This window comes from Anas acuta, chromosome 5 (genome assembly GCF_963932015.1).
Source record: "Anas acuta chromosome 5, bAnaAcu1.1, whole genome shotgun sequence".
Classification (NCBI taxonomy): Eukaryota; Metazoa; Chordata; class Aves; order Anseriformes; family Anatidae; genus Anas; species Anas acuta.
The window spans coordinates 29,493,728-29,511,512 of record NC_088983.1 but is presented as its reverse complement, the minus strand read 5'-3'; the positions used below and the strand labels follow the sequence as shown (position 1 = coordinate 29,511,512).

The 17,785-nt window shown below is 40.6% G+C and overlaps 1 protein-coding gene across 20 annotated transcripts in view; it reads right to left on the bottom strand.

Moving 5' to 3' along the window:
• Positions 1–17,785, bottom strand: part of PTPN5 (protein tyrosine phosphatase non-receptor type 5) — an 82,595-nt gene that overhangs the window by 30,656 nt on the left and 34,154 nt on the right. For 14 of the 20 annotated variants that reach the window (XM_068683529.1, XM_068683527.1, XM_068683509.1 and 11 more), the window contains 3 exons: positions 4,498–4,679; positions 3,477–3,596; positions 1,600–1,683 (listed from right to left, as the gene is read on the bottom strand). In XM_068683529.1, the coding sequence (XP_068539630.1) occupies positions 1,600–1,683; positions 3,477–3,596; positions 4,498–4,659 (366 nt within the window). In that variant the 5' untranslated portion in view covers positions 4,660–4,679. The remainder of the gene's footprint in view (positions 1–1,599; positions 1,684–3,476; positions 3,597–4,497; positions 4,680–17,785) is intronic. The other 6 variants (XM_068683528.1, XM_068683520.1, XM_068683522.1 and 3 more) reach the window with 1 other exon arrangement.

Sequence of the window (17,785 nt, the reverse complement as noted above, 5' to 3'; positions counted from 1 at the left end):
TCACCAGATGAATTTTTGTCCTCAAAAAATAAACATCTGGATAAGGAACAGCAGCATCAAAAAAGCAGAACATTACATAAGCCAGGCTAACTTCCTTGCCTACATCAATGATCACAGTAACGCAGACATTAACACTAACTACTTTGCCTTGAGAACAGTTTTTAAAAGTATATCATCTTACACAGTAAACATAAGATTTTGCCACTATGCTGCCTCTGAGCAAACTTCACCATGGAACATAATGTGACAAACTTCATACCAGGTGACATCAGGAAGAGCATGGCCAGCAGATTAAAGCAGGTATTAGCCCACTCACCTTGGCACTGGTGCAGCTGCACATTGATTAAATAGCATGTCCAGTTTTAGGTCCTCCAGTTTAAAATAGATATGAACAAACTGGAGCAGGCCCAGTATAGGGGTACAAAGAGGTCAGGGGTGTGGAGCACATGATCTTTGAAAAAAGTGGAGAGAATTGAGCATTTTCAGTCTGACAAAGAGGCAGCCAAGGGTGATGCAATGGAAGCCTGGAACTACTTCAAGGACAGCTATGGACCTGATGCAGCCAGACCCTTCATACAGCTGATACCACAAGGGACAGGGGCCACAAGCTGCAGTTTGGGAAATTCAGATCAGACATTAGGAAAATCTTCCTCCCCAAGTGTGCCATATTGTTAAGGCACAGGTACCTTGAGAGGTGGTACATCTTATCTTCCCTGGAGGTTTTCAAAACCTGTGTAGAATAATGCTTGTCTGACTGTATCAAGTATTAGCAATAGCCCTGCTTCAACCAGATGTTGGATTAGCAAACTCCAGAGGTCCCATCCAACCAACAGTCCTTGTTATTCTATGATACACTTCATTACATTGCACATCACTTAAACTGCATGTACTCAGCATAGCTTCAGCTTCCTGAGCTGCCTGAAGATGCTGTAGTGCCAGCCATAGGCCAGGAGGCCATGTTCTACCTGCACTCCCACTTTAACAAAACAACATAGAGGGGCAAGAAACACCCTACTCAGTTAAAACTCCTGAAGTGAGAGATTTCTCCCTAGCATTCCCATCTAGTGCACACCTTTGTGCCAATTACACAGTCACACAGAAACACAACATAGTGCTCCTGCTCCCCAGTGGCTGACAGTTAACTAGATTAATTGTAGTCATGCCACTAATATTGTTTTGCAGCTGGGGCCTTGGCCTATATCTACAAGGGCATTGCACCTGCAAGTGCCCTGGTGCTCTGCACCAGCTCTTTCTGCCACCTCAGACAACAACAGATGCTCTGTGGTCAAGTCATAAGGCAGCAATTTGAGATGGTTCCTTTACTGGGCCACATCCCTTCTATTCTAAGTGAAAACATTTTGCCCGAGGATGAAAAGAATAAAAACCATCAGTGTAATCCACAATTCATCAAGAAATGGATTAAGGATAAGTGTAGTCATGATTTCTCTATGTAAGTCATGCCAAAAGTTACATAGAAATTGCCCAGATGTGGTTTTAAAATCATCCTAAGCATAGCGTCAATAGCTTAGGGTAAATTAGACATCTTTCAAAAACTTGCTGAAGAAAGGGCACAAACAGTTTGCGCAGTACTGTACTTACCAGAGATCCTACAAGTAGCAGTCCTAAAGATGCTAAAGACAGCAGGATATATGATACCACAACACTCCCAATTCTAGTCAGGTCCTGCAATACAACAGAATTGATAATAATTATGAAGTACTTCAGAGCACAGTATAGTCTCTGCATACATGTTTTTTGGCAGAGAGTATGCATCCATTCTTGGATTTTCCATGTGGATTAGTCATACCCTACTCTTGGTTGTGGAAAAGCTACCACCACCACCAGAAAACTGCCAGGCTTTGGAGAAGACTGAAACTATCTGTGAAGGTCTGAAAGCCAGATTCTACTGTGAAGGCTGTTGCTGAAACAGTAAATCTGCTTCCTACCCATAAATATTTCCAAAATTGAGATCTGGATCCACTACTGAATTTTGCAAGCTGGACCCAAGTTTCATTGCCACAGTCAGCCTAATTTTATCTCTTGGCAGAAGGCTCTGAATTAAGTTTAGTACTGTTCTGTGTTTGTAGGTCCTTACTAAAAACACAGCCACAGAGGATTCTCCTGCATTTTCCATGCATTCTGTTGAATGTCATCAGGTTCATTCGCAGTACTTGCAGTGAAATTCATTCTAATGCCCTGAGTCATATTTAAGTAGTTCAGAGTCCAGCCTCATTCTCAGCAATATGTGCAAAACGCTAGAAAGAAATTCAGAGTTAAGAGTTTTATTTAAATGTCAAATTTCTTTGCCTTTACTGTTCTCAAGTATAAATTTGTACTGTAGATAGTGCTATAATAAACAGTTCTCAAAGATATGCATGAACATCTGCACAGAGTCATACTCGGGGTGTTCCTGTGGTGCATTCTAGGAATCACTTTCCTCCACACTGAACTCACAGTACATTTATTTTCAGTTAAAGTCCTATAAATCAACAATTTTTTAAGGAACAATTTGTCAATGATAGGCCCACTGCAAATAAGATACAGGCAATGCTCTATGAAGAGCTTTGATTATGCATCATAATAAATCCAACCAAGCAAGGACAAAGAAAGTGCTTCTTTCAAATAAAGAAAAGAACAGGTGACATGCAGCTCAAACACTGTTAAGGGAACACAGAAAACAGTCTCCTCTGTACTTCAACCACAAGAGGCACCGACTCAGATTTCCTGTTTGTACTGCTTAGCCTCCTTTACAAAGATCATGTACAATGAATCTAAACATTCTGATAACAATTATATTTCACCTGATTTTTGAAAGTAGCTGCTCACCATTTAATTAAGGTTCTGTCCACGCTAGCAGAATCTGCACTGGGTATAATTACCCCAGTAATTAATCAAATGAATCATACCGGTATATATGTCATTATGTCATGGTGAGAAGTTAAGCAATTTTACTGAGGTAGCTTTGAAGATATAATTGTATCCATACTCCTAGTACACCTGAAATACTTTTACCACATCCAGATATGCTCTAAACACTCAAAAAAAAAAAAAAAACCAAACAGAATTTTGTGACAGAGTATCTTGTGATCTGCACCCGCTATGCAGCTTCATTCATTCTTCCAGAATTTAAATTTTCATCAGTTCTCGTAAATGAAGTTCCAGCTCTTCTTTTATGTCAGCTAAGCCTTATAGGGTTGACTTCTCATTACTTTGTTTCATTTGCAATCATTTGTACATTATAAGAAAATCCACTGAGCTGATGTAACATCATAAACAAAAATTTAGCCCTGTTTCTTGAAAATAAAATGTGAAAGTGCTTTCAGAAAATGCTTTTCAGAACATACACACAATGCAGTAGTCACAACATTAATCTGAATACATGTGTATCATATATGTAGTCTAAAGAGATATTGGAAACATCATCCAAAGGTACTGACATCAACCATATGGTCAGAGAGAAGAGCACAGGGACTTACCTCCCCCTGATCTGACAAAAATCGTTCAAATGGGGTAAGCAGGTAAGACAGCAGGTCAAAGGCATTCTGAGCTACTGGGATGGTCCCATAAGTGCTGTACCACAGCATCATGCAGAGAAGCTGTGCAATCAATCAGAAAATACATAATGAGTATCCCTCATTATACAAACATTCATTTTCATTTCAAGACAGCATAATTAACTAATTTAGTTCTCATTGATTTTATGTTGATCACCACTTTTGCTTTCAGAAGTCAGATATTTTCTATGCTGTAGCTTAACAACAAGACGACGACTGAGGGCTAAATGCTCAGCAAGCATGAACTAGATGCTTATCGGTGAGTTCAGCAAGCTTACTCTGATCTATACTAGCAAAGTGTTTGCCCACAGTAGTCTGTGCATCAAAAGAGAAGAGATCCCTCTGATTTCTGAGCTTTCAGCATTATCACTTTTAAATCAAAACTGGAATTCAATGAACTTGGTGTTACTAAAACGTCTATCTCAAACTATGCAAAGCTCTTACAAATAGCCATGTTCATGTACTTATCCCTATAAAAATATACACACACACATATTGAAGCATTTCATTTGAATCACAAGGTTGCTACACTCACCACAGTTAACATAAAATGACAAAAACAATGATGTTACATTTAGCACCCTCACAAAGGGGTATACCCTCACTTCCTAGCACAAAGGACACACTGGAATGAACCTTAAAGGGTATACTTACCAGTTCACTTTTTAATAAAATTGTTATTTACCCCCAAACATATCAGCTGCAGAAAACTGATCAGTTGTGAGATTGGCTATTTTACAAAGGAGGCATTTTCAAAGGGGCAGGGAATGGGATGGGAATCTGGGACATCCAAAGGCAAAGGCTGTTTGCAAAGCAAGGCTGTGGGAGGTGATTGCAGCTCTGTCCACTGCTATGCCCACCACTAATGAGGAGGAATCCTCCCAAGACAAGAAAGCTTGAGAGAAGGGTCCCAGCATTTCAAAGTGATGACAAGCTTCCTTACCAGTATCTGCGAGAGGACAAACAGATACATGTTGTCTCCCGTCATGAATCCATTCCACCAGGCAGCCCAACCAAGCAATGCTGTTTTCTGGGAGGCTTTCAGGGACTGCTCTTTCCTGTTCAGCTGTCCTTGTTGTCCTTCAGCTTCATCCATGGACTCCATTGCAGCTGGATTGGAAAGACCTTCACATGAAAATGACATGTGCAGGGAATGAATAGCACATAACCCTGCAGCCACTGCGGAGGCTGCAAGAACTATTGTTTTCCTAAAGACGATGGTTACCTCTCAGTTCTGCATCAGTAAGTGCGGCTCAGGATTGCGAGCGTCACACTCTATTAGTGCAGCTGTATTCACCTGCCTTCGTCAGAAAAAAGTGAGTGTGGGCGGATAAATTATTTTCCCTTTCTTTCCGGAGGTGCAGATTCTGGGCTTTGTTGTTAATGCATTCTCATTTACATCGCTGTACCTTTTTGTTTTTACTTTTTTTTAAAGGAACCATCTGTGCTACTTCCTAGCTCCAGCTGCGTGATGGCAGAGAATCCATTTTGTCCCTCCCTGCCTCAGTTTCTTCCTTTCCACCTATTTGTCTGTTTTGTCTAATTTGATTATAGATTTCCGGATTTTTGGCTGAGTGTTCTATGGCACAGGCTAAGTCTAAAAACTTACTTTGTGGATGAATTTGTACTTAAGAGCTATTTTAATAACGTTATAATGCTATTCCATTCAATAGAAATATGCACTGGAGTGGTAAGTCCCTCAGTAACAGCTTTTTGAACACAGTATGCATAGACATTAATTAATTTACAAGATAAAAGGAGTAAAAGATCAGACCTATCCACTGTAAATCATCCTGATTTACACCTTTCCACACGATGAAAATCCCAAGGTTGCTCTATGTACAACACTAATCTTAACCCTAAATTGGCTCTGTGTGCCCCAGGTAAAAGCCACATTGTTGGCACTTCTGCGGTTGGTCAAGGTCAGGTTTCTATAGAATGCTCTCTTCATCAGATATTTCTCTACAAGTCTTGGAATAGTAACCCTGTGTTGGATAAGCATCCAGAAACTAGCCACAGCTCTAATTAGGAGAAAGAAACATTGGATTCATGTATCATCTGAGGGTCTGGTCATCTGTACAATAAGGATTCATAGAAATCTGGCATTCTGATTTCTAGAACACAAAATCGTGAGAGTGGGCAGGAACATGAGCTTTTAATTTCCACAAGCTGTTAATTTCCTACTACTCCATAGTCTTTTCTCCCCTTGCCAAAACGGACCTTAGGACATGCCTCCATAAGAAAACAAGGCATTTGGGAAATGTTAGTGGCTTCCTACAACGCTCTCCATTCCCACAGCTACTCAACAGCAAGAGGATCGTCAACATGCAGTGACTGGGGAGACCCAGAGATGAATCAAAAAGGAGCACCTGCAAGGTACTACCTGGTACTTTCAGTAAAGTTCAGGTTATTTGTTTCTTATATTCAAGATATTTCCACTCAGTTTGTGAGAGGGAGTAGCCCCAGCAGGGTATGCTGGCTCTAAGTGGATCTAGGTAGCTATTTTCGTTGTCATTGTACAGGTATTTCTCAGGAAACACTAAGAACACACATCTAGAGAGACATACACCCAGGTATGTATGCCATTTTCATATTAATCATACAGCAATAAAATGTGCAGAAAATATGGAATTAAAAAGGTAGTATCAGAAACGTTAACCAGCCTGTATTTCTCAATAGTAAGTTTCCTTTCACTTCCATCTATGCATCCTTAATGCTGGAAGAAAACAGTTTGAAAAATAGCACTTGTTAATAAAAAGCAGACAATTTCTGAAATACAGCTGAAGAGGTCATGGGAACTCTGCCTCTCCGCCCTTCAGGCTCCAACCAGTAGTGCACAGCCCATGACAACCCCACCCTCCAAGAAACACACACAGCCCAAAAGACGTCCTTCATGTCCAGAGACACTGGCCACATGCTTAACATCTGACCCCTGATACCGTGCTACATAGAGCTGGACACAAAGATCTCCATGAGGATGACACAGCAGTCATGTCTATAGTTAAGGCTGCATTATAATTAATACTTTCAATGTTGGCCTTCATTTTCATATTCCACAATGAGTTAAATCTGAAAGTTTCCAACTCTTCAGACTGCTTCATATCTCATTGGATCTAGAATAGGACAAAGGGAAACCCCTTGTTACTATTTGCCTATTTTTTTTTCCTGCTCTTTTTGTGGAATGCTTATGCTATGCGTTTTGGAACAGGAAGTTGAAATTTAGCCAGGACATAATCTTGATGTCTGAAATTATTTTTGCCATCCATGCAAAAGGCATTCACATGTGGCTGAGATAAACCTACAAGAATGTCTATTTACATAGTTTATTATGACTTGCTCGAGTCTCTAACCTGTTTTCACTAAGCATGGTTTAAGTCCCACTTTTCCTCCATCTGCATTAAATAATGTACTTCAGTCCCTGAGAATGGCTGAAGAGCCTTTCACTGTCATTCCAAATCCTAGTGATGGCCTTTGTTGGATGCACCTTCCTGAAGCTCCAGATAAAATATGTGCAAAGCACAACTAAAATATCTTCAGGAAGACAACCAGAGCAAGGAACCAGAGAATACAGATGTCAAGTTCAGCTTTCAACTAGTTCTCATAAACTCATAATATTTCATATTTCAGACTACTTCTTTTTTAACTGACCAAAACCTCGTTTACCTTGTTATGCAGCAGGTAAATAGAATGTCTTCATTTCCTACCTGTAACAGCCTGAGATTTTACAAGGCCAGTCATTTCTAAGCTGGAAGCAGAACCCTGACTCCAGATGACGATGTTAAGGGCACTTAACCACACACCTTCTGGAACAAAGACGTCAAAGTTAGGGGAGTGCTGGGTCCGTAACCATGGGGATCTATGCCTCTCCAGAGCCAAGAAGCCCAATTCCCAGTATTCCAGTGTTGTCTAGCAACAGATGTACGATTGTAGGAGTCAAGTTCTTCTTCTGCCCTATACGAAGGACAATAGACTACTTCTACTATCAGTTAATTTTTTACTGCATGAGGTAGAGATCTGCTCTATTGACCTAAGAGCCACAGATTCCTGCTATGCTGAATTGCTTCTGTTCAGCTGCTATCAACAGGTGTTTTCACTGTTACAGTAAAAATCAACAGCGGCACTAGGTCAAGAACTCAAATACTTGAAAACTGTCAGAATTCACATGTGTAAATGTATATATTTAGAATCATGTCTTGGATATACAAAGAATTTAAGTTAGATTAATACAAGTCCACTAAAATTTAGTATTCCAAATCCCAGAATATTAGATTTTAACAAACGTAGTGATGACCATCTAGGATTTTGTATTGATTTAACTATGTCTGTGTTAGACAATACTTCGGTCATCATTCAAACTTCATATTACAACCCTATATTCATGTATTGCTTGCAATAATGGGGTTGGGGTTTCTTTCAGTGCACAAATTACATGTCTCGTGAGTGAGACATTGGTAAAAGTTTTCATGTCAAGGTCAGTGGGAAGGTCTTGAGAGAGATGACAAGAACAACTACATCCAGGAGGAGTCAGTTATGCCTCACCTCTGAGCGATTTGACTGACAGTGAAATTTAACATCCATGTGATAGCCTCCTGTATCCCTGTCCCATGATGCAGAAATTCAAGTTCCACCAGTACTTCTCCTTCGACATAGGGCTAAGAAAAAGGATTTGCTAGAAAAACCCTTTGGAGGAAGAACTAAAAGGGCTCTGATATCTGTATCAGGCATACTGCTTGTTAAAGCAAATTGGAATTTCAAAATAGCACTGTGAACTTGACCATCATCCTTGCTGTTCAGGGAAAAATAACTTTCTGAATCAAACTAGCGATACACCCATCCTGTATTCTTTCCCTAAACACAGCCACCAGAGCAAGTTGCCAAAAATAAATGACACCACAATTTGCTAAGGAATGATCTATAGAGGGGAACTTCTTCATCCCCTCACAAGGTAACAGTAGGCTTCCATAACTCAGAATATATCTATTTCTAAACTCCCTTTACCTCTCTTTTTTTGTTGTTGTTTGCTTGTTTTTTGACTCTGCATATGGGTACAGATAGGGCAGAAGAATGAAACAAGAATATATACACACTCTTGGAAGAAAGCCACACACTTGGAGTACCAGACTTAGCTGGAACACTAAATGGCACTGTAGTAATGGAAGTATGATGACAATGCCTTGCAGTAACAAATACACCATAAACCAATTGAATGCCACTGTGGACAAGGCAGCAGCAGCTCTGTAACTCAATTGATTCATATTTAGAACCATCACAGGAAAAAAAAACAACAATCCCCTCAACCATGTATCCTGGCTGTATTTCTTAACAAATAGGAAACACAGGACAGACAACAGCAAGAAAAAACAAGAAGAACATCCACTCCATGCTTCTTACTGTGGGTGCTGTCCTTGTGTCAGGAATGAGCAGAAGTAGCTTGGGGCAGTGTAGCACAGGTAGGCAAACCATGAGCTCTGTGAAACTACCTGCCAGATGCACAAGGTAGAAAGGAGAAATGGGCCTCGCCTATATCACCAGCTCTCAAGCTGCAGCAGCCAGCAGATTGCAGCAGCTCAGCAACACTGTCCCATGTTTGTGCTAGGTGTGAGGAAGATATATACCTTTGTCAACCTGTTAACGTCTCCACGATGACTGTACTTAACAAGAATTTACACTGAAGGGTGGGACCAGAGTAGGAAGCATTGCTAGCTATGAACATGACAGCAATACTTAACATCCAGCAAAATTACGAACACTTTACATCACAGACCTAAATCCATATATAGCCTCTACATCTTCGGGTATCAAAATGCAACTCTCTATTGAAATCACTGTCTCAGATTTCCATCTAATTGCTAGGAAGGTCTGCCATTGATTAGAGAACATTAACTGCACGTATGCTACTGATACAGGTCTGCAAAGCTTGTTTTCACATGCATTGAAATTGCATATGCAGGACATAACCCTGGTTTGGTACTTCACCTAGCCGGTAAGGAACCCATTAAATCTGCAAGTCATTAGACATTGGTTTCAGTGAAGTCCAGATGCTGTTAAGACACATCCAACATGGATGAGCTGCCTCGGGGAATACACAAACATGAGGCAGCTTGTGCTGCTGTAGTGTAAAAAGACAGCTTCTCTACTCAAGGAGTGGAACTATAGTACTAGTACACAGAGATAGCCTTAGGAAGCATTCTCTTTTGCTTGCGACACCTTGCAGTACGAGAACGAAGGAAACAGAATAACTAGGTTCTAGATCAAGAGGATTTTTCTTTTGCACTGCAGTGGTATGGGAGGAAGCGGGTATAAGGAAGGGGATCTGCCATATTTTCATTGCAAACAACTTATGGACTTGAATTCCTCTCCCCACAGGAAACCAACCGGTGAGTCACTAACCTACAACTCAAACTTTTACTGATCTTTACAACCAGCCAATCTGAGATATTCATGAACTAAATACAATGGCAGAAGCTATGTCATAACTTACTGATGTCCTTACTGATGGGTACAATTCCTCATGAGGGAAAGGCTGTTTTTTCTTCATGTTCTCTACGTTCCTAACTCATCTGACAAGTTACATTAAAAATTACACTCAAGATCTAATGAGCTGTGTTGAAAGCAGTGGGAATGCTAGTTCCACACACAGTTATAATAAGAATGCATCTCTATCTCTGGCTCTTCCATTATTATTTTTTTTTTGTACCTTCCCAATTATGATACAGTACAAACTACTATTCTACTTGATTAGTGTTTCCAACGGTCCCATACTTTACCTCTTCCAAATATCTGAATAAAACAGTAATTGAGAGAGCATGTAGTCCCTGAAAGTATCCAGATGAAGAGCTGAAAAGAAAAACAATCCCATATGCACCTTATAGGTACCTGTATGTGCACACGTGTATGCACATATCACCTGCATCAGCTGAAAGCAAAGAGTTCATCTGTTCTTTGAAAGATCAAACTCTGGAACAGAAGTTGATGGAAACTTCAGTGACAACAATGCAAACTACAGCTCTGAAACTGAGCTTTTGGTAAGTACGATCACAGATAAAAAGCGCCTACCTCCTGTTGCTTAGTTTACAGAGAAAAATCTTCTTCAGTCCTTTCTTAAGAATAAAATTGATAATAAAATATCTCAATTTTCATTTGTATCATTACCAAAATGCTTAGTTAGGCACTGCAATGCCCCTCCCTACTATTAGCTGAAAAAAAAGATTAATTTACCCCTATAAGATAGAGGACAACCCACACTGAGCATCAGTTTTCCTTTGCACCTGCTTTCCTGTGAGTGGCAATTAGTGCACCTAAAGCCAGCCTTCATTCTGAGAAAGGCAAACGTTCTCTGAAGTTTGTTTAAACAGAAGCACAGAGAAGGAAACGTGTGCCTTCTACAAGCCAGAAAGAGCACTGAGATTTACACTTTTCAAGGTCAGCTGGTGGAACCTGGACACTGCTTAAGCCAAACCGATTACCAGAATGGAAAGATACATCAAGAGGAAAAAAAAAGGAAGCTGGAAAGCCATGCAGAAAAAAATCACGATCAAATCAGGCACCAACCTGAGGTCTATGTATTTCTGGTCCAATACCTCTCCTCTTTTACTGGTAACCTTATTTAACCAACTTAGAGAGATAACTTTCCTCTCTACTTAAGATAAGTTCTGCTAAGAAGAATATGCAGCCCTTTTCCCTGCTGGTGGGCTGCAAAACTCCATCCATAAATGGCCTATTCTCATCTCTGAAGGAACAGGAACCTGATACCAGAGTGTGTGAGGAGAATAGTTGCCTTTCCACTCAGAAGCTCCCTGCTGAACTGCTGAGTCACACATTTTCTCTGCATTCATTTTCACACTGCTCCCACTCAGTCCACCTGCCACTTCATCTGGGATGGGTGGGAGGAGAGAAAAAGAGGTGAAGTCAGAAAAAATGTTCATGCTCACCCAGGACCATTATTATGACACAGCAGGGTCACATATAAGAGCAAGCCTGCAAGCTGCTAGAGAGGGATGGAGAAGAGAAATATCAGATTGCAAGACAAATTGCCTCCCCCTCTTCTTCTTCTTCTACAAGAAGAGACCAGCCAGCAAACAGATTGCAGACCTCATCTGATTCCCAACTGGCCACTGCTGATTTGTTCCACAAGTTTCAGGCTTCAGCCCTTGAGATTCCTCCCCTTTTCTCCGACTTCAAAGTTTTGAAGATGCTGTGACTTTTTCAACAGTCCAGCAGGCACTGTGTAGTAATTGCCTGGCTGCCACAGGGAAGTGTCACAATGACAAGTGACAATACCTTCTGGATAGACCACAGTTCCTAAGGCCATCTTTAGCTGATTTGCTGCAGTGGAACTATCCATCAACTGCAATCCTTTTTCAAACAGAATAATATGAAGAGAAAACCTTACTCCTTTTCTTTTGCTTGATTTTCATGGGAGCTACAACAGGAGTCAACATTTCCTGCCATCTGCTAAATTCTAATGTAAAGAAGGGACCCTGCTATCTGTGGTGGGAAACTTGTTTTATCAAGGTTATAGCAGGCACAGGTCTCTATTACATTGGGCTGTACAGTTGAATAGAAATATACATTTAATTAAATTATGAAGGTAGTAATTTTTCTCTAATTAGATTTTTGGACACTTCAGTTCTTAAGTCATTAAAAAAAGAAAATGCCCAGAAGCTTCCCAGTTTATTAAACTATTCCAAAAATACACCTCTGAAACCGACTTGCAGACTAAACCAGGATTAATTTTCAGACTAATTCTTAAACTAATGCTACTGCTTATATTCAGTAGAAAAACTAGAGGCTTATTAAGAACTAGATAAGAATTGTTTTATAAGGCAGAATTAGCACTTCAGAAAGTGAGCCTGATTTTTCCTTGTGAGAAGGAATCTGCTCTTAGCTAATGTTTGGCCCCATTTCTCAGAAATTCTTCCAGTGCAAGTTTACTTGCTTGAAAGTGTGCTTGTTCTCTACAGGTCTGAAGTGCAAAACCAAAATCCATTCCAAGAAGATTTTAGTGAAATTGTTTTAATGTGCCTTCCTATATCAGGTCTCTTTCCCCCCCCCCCCCAAGAGGCTGATATGATAACTGGTGGGAAAAGAAATACAGGAAAGAGAAAAAGCAAAATTCATAACCATTCTCCAAGTTCCTTACCTCTGTCAGCTTGTTGTTCCAAATAGTCAAAAGAGTTTGGAAAGCACAATTTTATGTGACAGGACTCTGGTCTATGAAAACATCATTGAAGGATGCAGCCTGCCACCAATGACTTTGCTTGCACCAAAGGGTGAGACTCAGAGACCTCATTTGAGCTGCTGCCAAACTTTCTTCCTCAGAGAAACCAGCTGCTCAAGACAGAGTCCTGCACAGTGCTTGTGACTGCTTAATAGCCCTAGCCCATTGAGTATGAGCAAGTAACTTACTTGATCATCTCATCCAATTTCTAGTCTGTAATAATTCACATGAAAGAGCTGCAAGAACATGGCAGCTCACAACACCCTTGGCTGAGAAGGCTAGCTCAGGTGCAAGCCCTGCTTACACGGGAGTGAGAGGAAAGCAAAATCATCAGGCTGTTTGCTCGAGAAAGACAGACCTCCCAGTTTAGCATGGACAAAACAGTAGGAGCCATCAGAAGCAATAAGAGTGTCAGATAAAGGAACCAAAGACAAAGTATACGATAGCTACTGTACCATCTGCTCAGGTCTAGTTCTCTTCCAATATTAGTTATAAACTGCAATGCTTCCACTAATAATGTGGGAGTTGCTCTGAGTTTCCAATGGAAGGTTAGTTATGCCACTGTCCCCATATAAATCACAGCTCCACTATTAAATCAAATACACATGAGGTTTATTCTTAACAGATCTACTAATGCTTACAGGTCTTAAACAAAGGATGTGTTGTTAAGCACTGTCCTTTTCTCCTGGGAAACCTGTCAAGTTCAAGAATATGCTATTTCTCATGGAAGCTAGGGCCCCTAGAGCAGTGTTTGGTTCAAAACAATTAAAATATTAAATACAGTGTCAAATTACAGCTCTTGAAAAGTGAATGCAGACCCTCAGCGGGCAGAGGCAGCGAATATTAACTTCCATCACACCCACACATAATTAGCATTTGCCATCTTTCAATCAGGGCTCTATTCAAAGCTTCTTTTGTTTTTGTACAAGGCTTTTTCCTCCTTTCCTATTAAACCCATTGCAGAAGGTCCTTCTCATTACTGCTTAACAGTTAACTGCATTCCCCTTTTTAATATAAAGAATACATTTCTTGGTTATACTGTTTTCTTCGGGGAAAGTTTTTCAAGTGCCTGGCAGTAATTCTGGGGGTGCCTTGAGCTTTTATAAACAGACCACAAGTTGACTTTCAGCTGAGTTGGTTGCCCCAAATCATTCCCAGCCTGCAAAGTCCATTTAACAGGGAAAACTGACACCCACAAAGCAGCTCGGCAATTCTGTAGTTCAAGAGCTGTTGCTTTGACTGCTTATGGATCGACCTTGCACAGGAACATAGCTAGGGAGAATTGTCAACAGGGCAACAAAGAGGCAGATTTAGATGTCCAGAGTTTAATTCTCTTCCTGAGATAGAATAACTAACTCTCCCTGCTCAAACCCAAATGATCACTTTTGTACCTTCAGCCATTAACAACAGGGTATGAGTAAAAGCGCCTGACTGCATAATCAAAAAACAGCTACTTTAATTTAAAACCAGTCAAACAGCCTCTGCAATAGCAGAGTCAATTAGAAGATTAAACAGAAAGTGCATTCTAGTTTCATGCACTTTTGAAAGTATTTAATATTAATACTATCGTTTATATTGGCATTAGCACACTTGTATTACTCAAATAAAGCATATTTCTTTTTGCAAGTAAAGAACATCCGCAGCTGCAATGCAAATACCATTGCGTGCTTCTAATTTCTCTTGAGCAACTTCCTAGCCTGCTGACCTGTATGTTTTACATCTGTTTTCTCCTCTGGGGAATGAGAGAGCTTGCACCCTGAAGCAGATGGGTGATATGCTGGCCTCCTGCCAAGTTCAAATGTGAAGATTTTGATGCCATCCATTTGGATACAGCCTGCTTTACTAAGTGACTAAAACGTTATGCCCTGGAGCCATCAGCAAAAACATCTAGGATAGCCACCATCACATTCAACATTTATTCCAATGACATTCTCTTCCCTGAGTAGAGTGAATTATATCAAGACTAGTCTCAACAATCATCTTCAGCCACAAACCTTATATATGCCTCAAGGGTACCATCCCAACTATAAGCATTTCACTTTCTTTTATGGATTTAAAAAGGCTATGCTTGCACTGCTTGGCTTCCTCAAAAAATAATATCTTTCAGATACTATCATTTAGTCACCAGAATAAGCACTTGGTTAGATAAGGGTGTTGGACACCTGGCAAGAGGATGTCCACACTTCATTTTCTGTTTCCACCCAGGGCAGTTCCATTATGGGCACAAATGCAAAGGCTACACAATTGTTGCTCTGGATCAGTGCTCTGCAACCTCTGTAACTGCAGGCTCTTCATGTTAGGGCCATACTGAGATGCATGCTAAGTATAATACTTCCATCAACCTCTCCTCCTCTCTAACTGACCACCTAACAACACAACAGCAAACAGTTCACCTAGAGGAAGGTAACAGCTCACTTGGTTTCTTGTGTCCAGTTTTTAAAGGTTCCTGTACTGTGCTCATCAACACATACACGAAGGCTTAAGTAGCTAACTAAAAGAATCCAACAGTTTGCCTTCTCATCCTCTTCCCAGTGACAGAAATGTGCACAGGACAATGTTTCGTCTAGCTACATAAGCAGACATGCACAAGTTGTTATGGATTTATGTCAGAGTAGGTGAGAAAAAAAAGCACATGCTGATGATAAGCTTTGCAATTATTCTGGGAGCATTTTTGCACTACTTGCCTGCAGTCAAGAGCTTCAGTGGCTTATAAAACAATCCAAAGAAACACCTCTCACAGAAGTCTGCATCCCAAGGTTTTCCTTGATCTAAGAAGGTGACTGCCTTGTACTCCACAGCCTCATGCCAAGTCATCTAGCAAGAGCTGACATGAACCAACAGGTCCACAAGATGATAAGCAAAGCTGTCAAGACGTCGTTTTGGAACCAGATCCTGAAACAACACAGCATTGCTGCTTTCAGCTCCAGAGCAAGGTTACTATCAGCTAGCCTAGGATTTTTTTTTTTTTTGTTCTGTGCACCAGCAATCAGAGTGGATGCGTTCTCAGATCCCTTGGATCAAGATCACTCCGGAAAGGTCTTGCATATGATTTGATGTTCCACAGAAGCAGGTGGCACGTCTGCTGTATTTGCAGGAGGCAGAACTGTCAATGTACACTGTTAAAACCTTCCATTGCTACAGGTATAAAAGGTCTCACACCATCTACTGCTCTGAGGATGAAAAAGACATGAACTCATTTTACCACCTCATCTGTGCAACACAAATTGGGGTGGTTCAAAAGATTGTTTTCTCAGGCCCTGATTAGAGCATTTCTCTTTTCAGGAGCTCCTGATTTCTTAACATTAGTAATGCGGGTCATCACAAAGGCCACATGTCCTCATGGAGTCCAAGATGTCCCACCGCTTTGTTTCCATGTTGGAACACTACTGTGCTAGCTGTTTAAATCTGTGTTTTCAGGAATTTTATAATGTATTTGGAAGTGCATGCAGCCAAATGTCATACATACAGTGTTCCTTACATAGTGTGGGTGACTGTATGTGCCAATGGGAAGCAAGATTTTTTCCAGTGATACTTCTCATCCACACAGCTTTCTTCCTGCTATGCTATCCAGAACACTTTGTCTGCATTCACTGGAGATGCCAAATGCCTTATACCAAGTCTCTTCCCACACTGAGATACACACTTGACTTCTACAAGAAGTAGTTAAACCTGTACTGAATGACCTTGGAAATCTCACTCTTAGCTCCTAAGGACCATTGCTGAACTTTCCTACCTACCCTACTTGTCTTCTTCCACAGGTGCCAGATTCCACTCAATTTTTTTTCTTTGCGCCTCTTGACTCCCAGTTTCAATTATGTGTAACACACTCTTTGTCCTTTATGCTGTAGACGACATTAATTATCCTGGGAAAATCATAAACAGGATGGACAAGGAGATACGCTTTACACGTGGCTCAGGTAGAAGTGCTGTGATCTATTTCAGACATGCCAAATGTGGACTCAAAAGACAAGAGATGAATCAAGAAGATACCAAGTCCTACTTTTGGGGGAAGGGTAATTACAATATTTGTCTGTGTACTGACCTTTTATCTCTACAGATTTGAAGTGCTCTTACCAACTGAAAAGCCACAGAATCACTGAAGTCATACATGTCTCCACTAGAAATTGCATTTTAGCAACACACAGCAAAGCCTCAAGAACAAAGAAAGCTTCACCCAAGAGCTGCTGCACAAGCACTTTCACCTATGGAAAACGGCATAGGCTAACAAGGCCTTGCCAAGGACATTCAGAACCTGCCAGATTCAGCAAGCACACGGCAGCAGCAGGCAGTGTGCAGAGTGCTAAAGGAACCATTTTGCGAGCCCCTGCCCAAAAACTACAAAGAAAAATGACCTGCTCTGCAAAAGCTTTCTGTATTTATCTTCCACAGAAGACCTACAAAATGGAAGGCACTTAGTGTCTTTCAGGAGTGCCATCCTTCTTCCTGAAAGCCTGCAAAATTGGTTAGATTATTTTTATTTATTTATTTCTAACCTATTTCAGCAGGAATACTGCCTTGGCAAGGAATTGAGAACCAAGCCTTTCAGCCTTACCACCTCAGCCCCCGTTTTCTGGGCTCAGAGGTAAGAGACACTTCTTCAGGCACATACAGAAAAGACAAAGGCTTTCAAACTGCTGAAGACTTTGCCAAGGAGCAACTTTGGACTGTCATTTGAAGGTCAGTCTTAAACATACAGTATTTATCTGCCTATTGTGAAACAACTGCTGGAGCAGAACAGTTTTAATAGAATATGTTAGTTAATTAAATCCAGAATGTTAATGGGTTTTTCATAACACCATGGCACTGTATCTATGAAAAGCAATGAAAAAAATTGTTCTATTTAAAAGCGGTAATAGCTGTAGTCTTTGAACATATGCTTAATGAATAAATCTGTTAGGAAAAAAGGCCTGTGTGTATTGGAGGAGGTTAGTATGTTTGTTCTCACTTAAAGTGTGCCATGATGGCAATAATCAACAGCAAATGGCCTCTATTGTCAGGACTAAAAATTTCA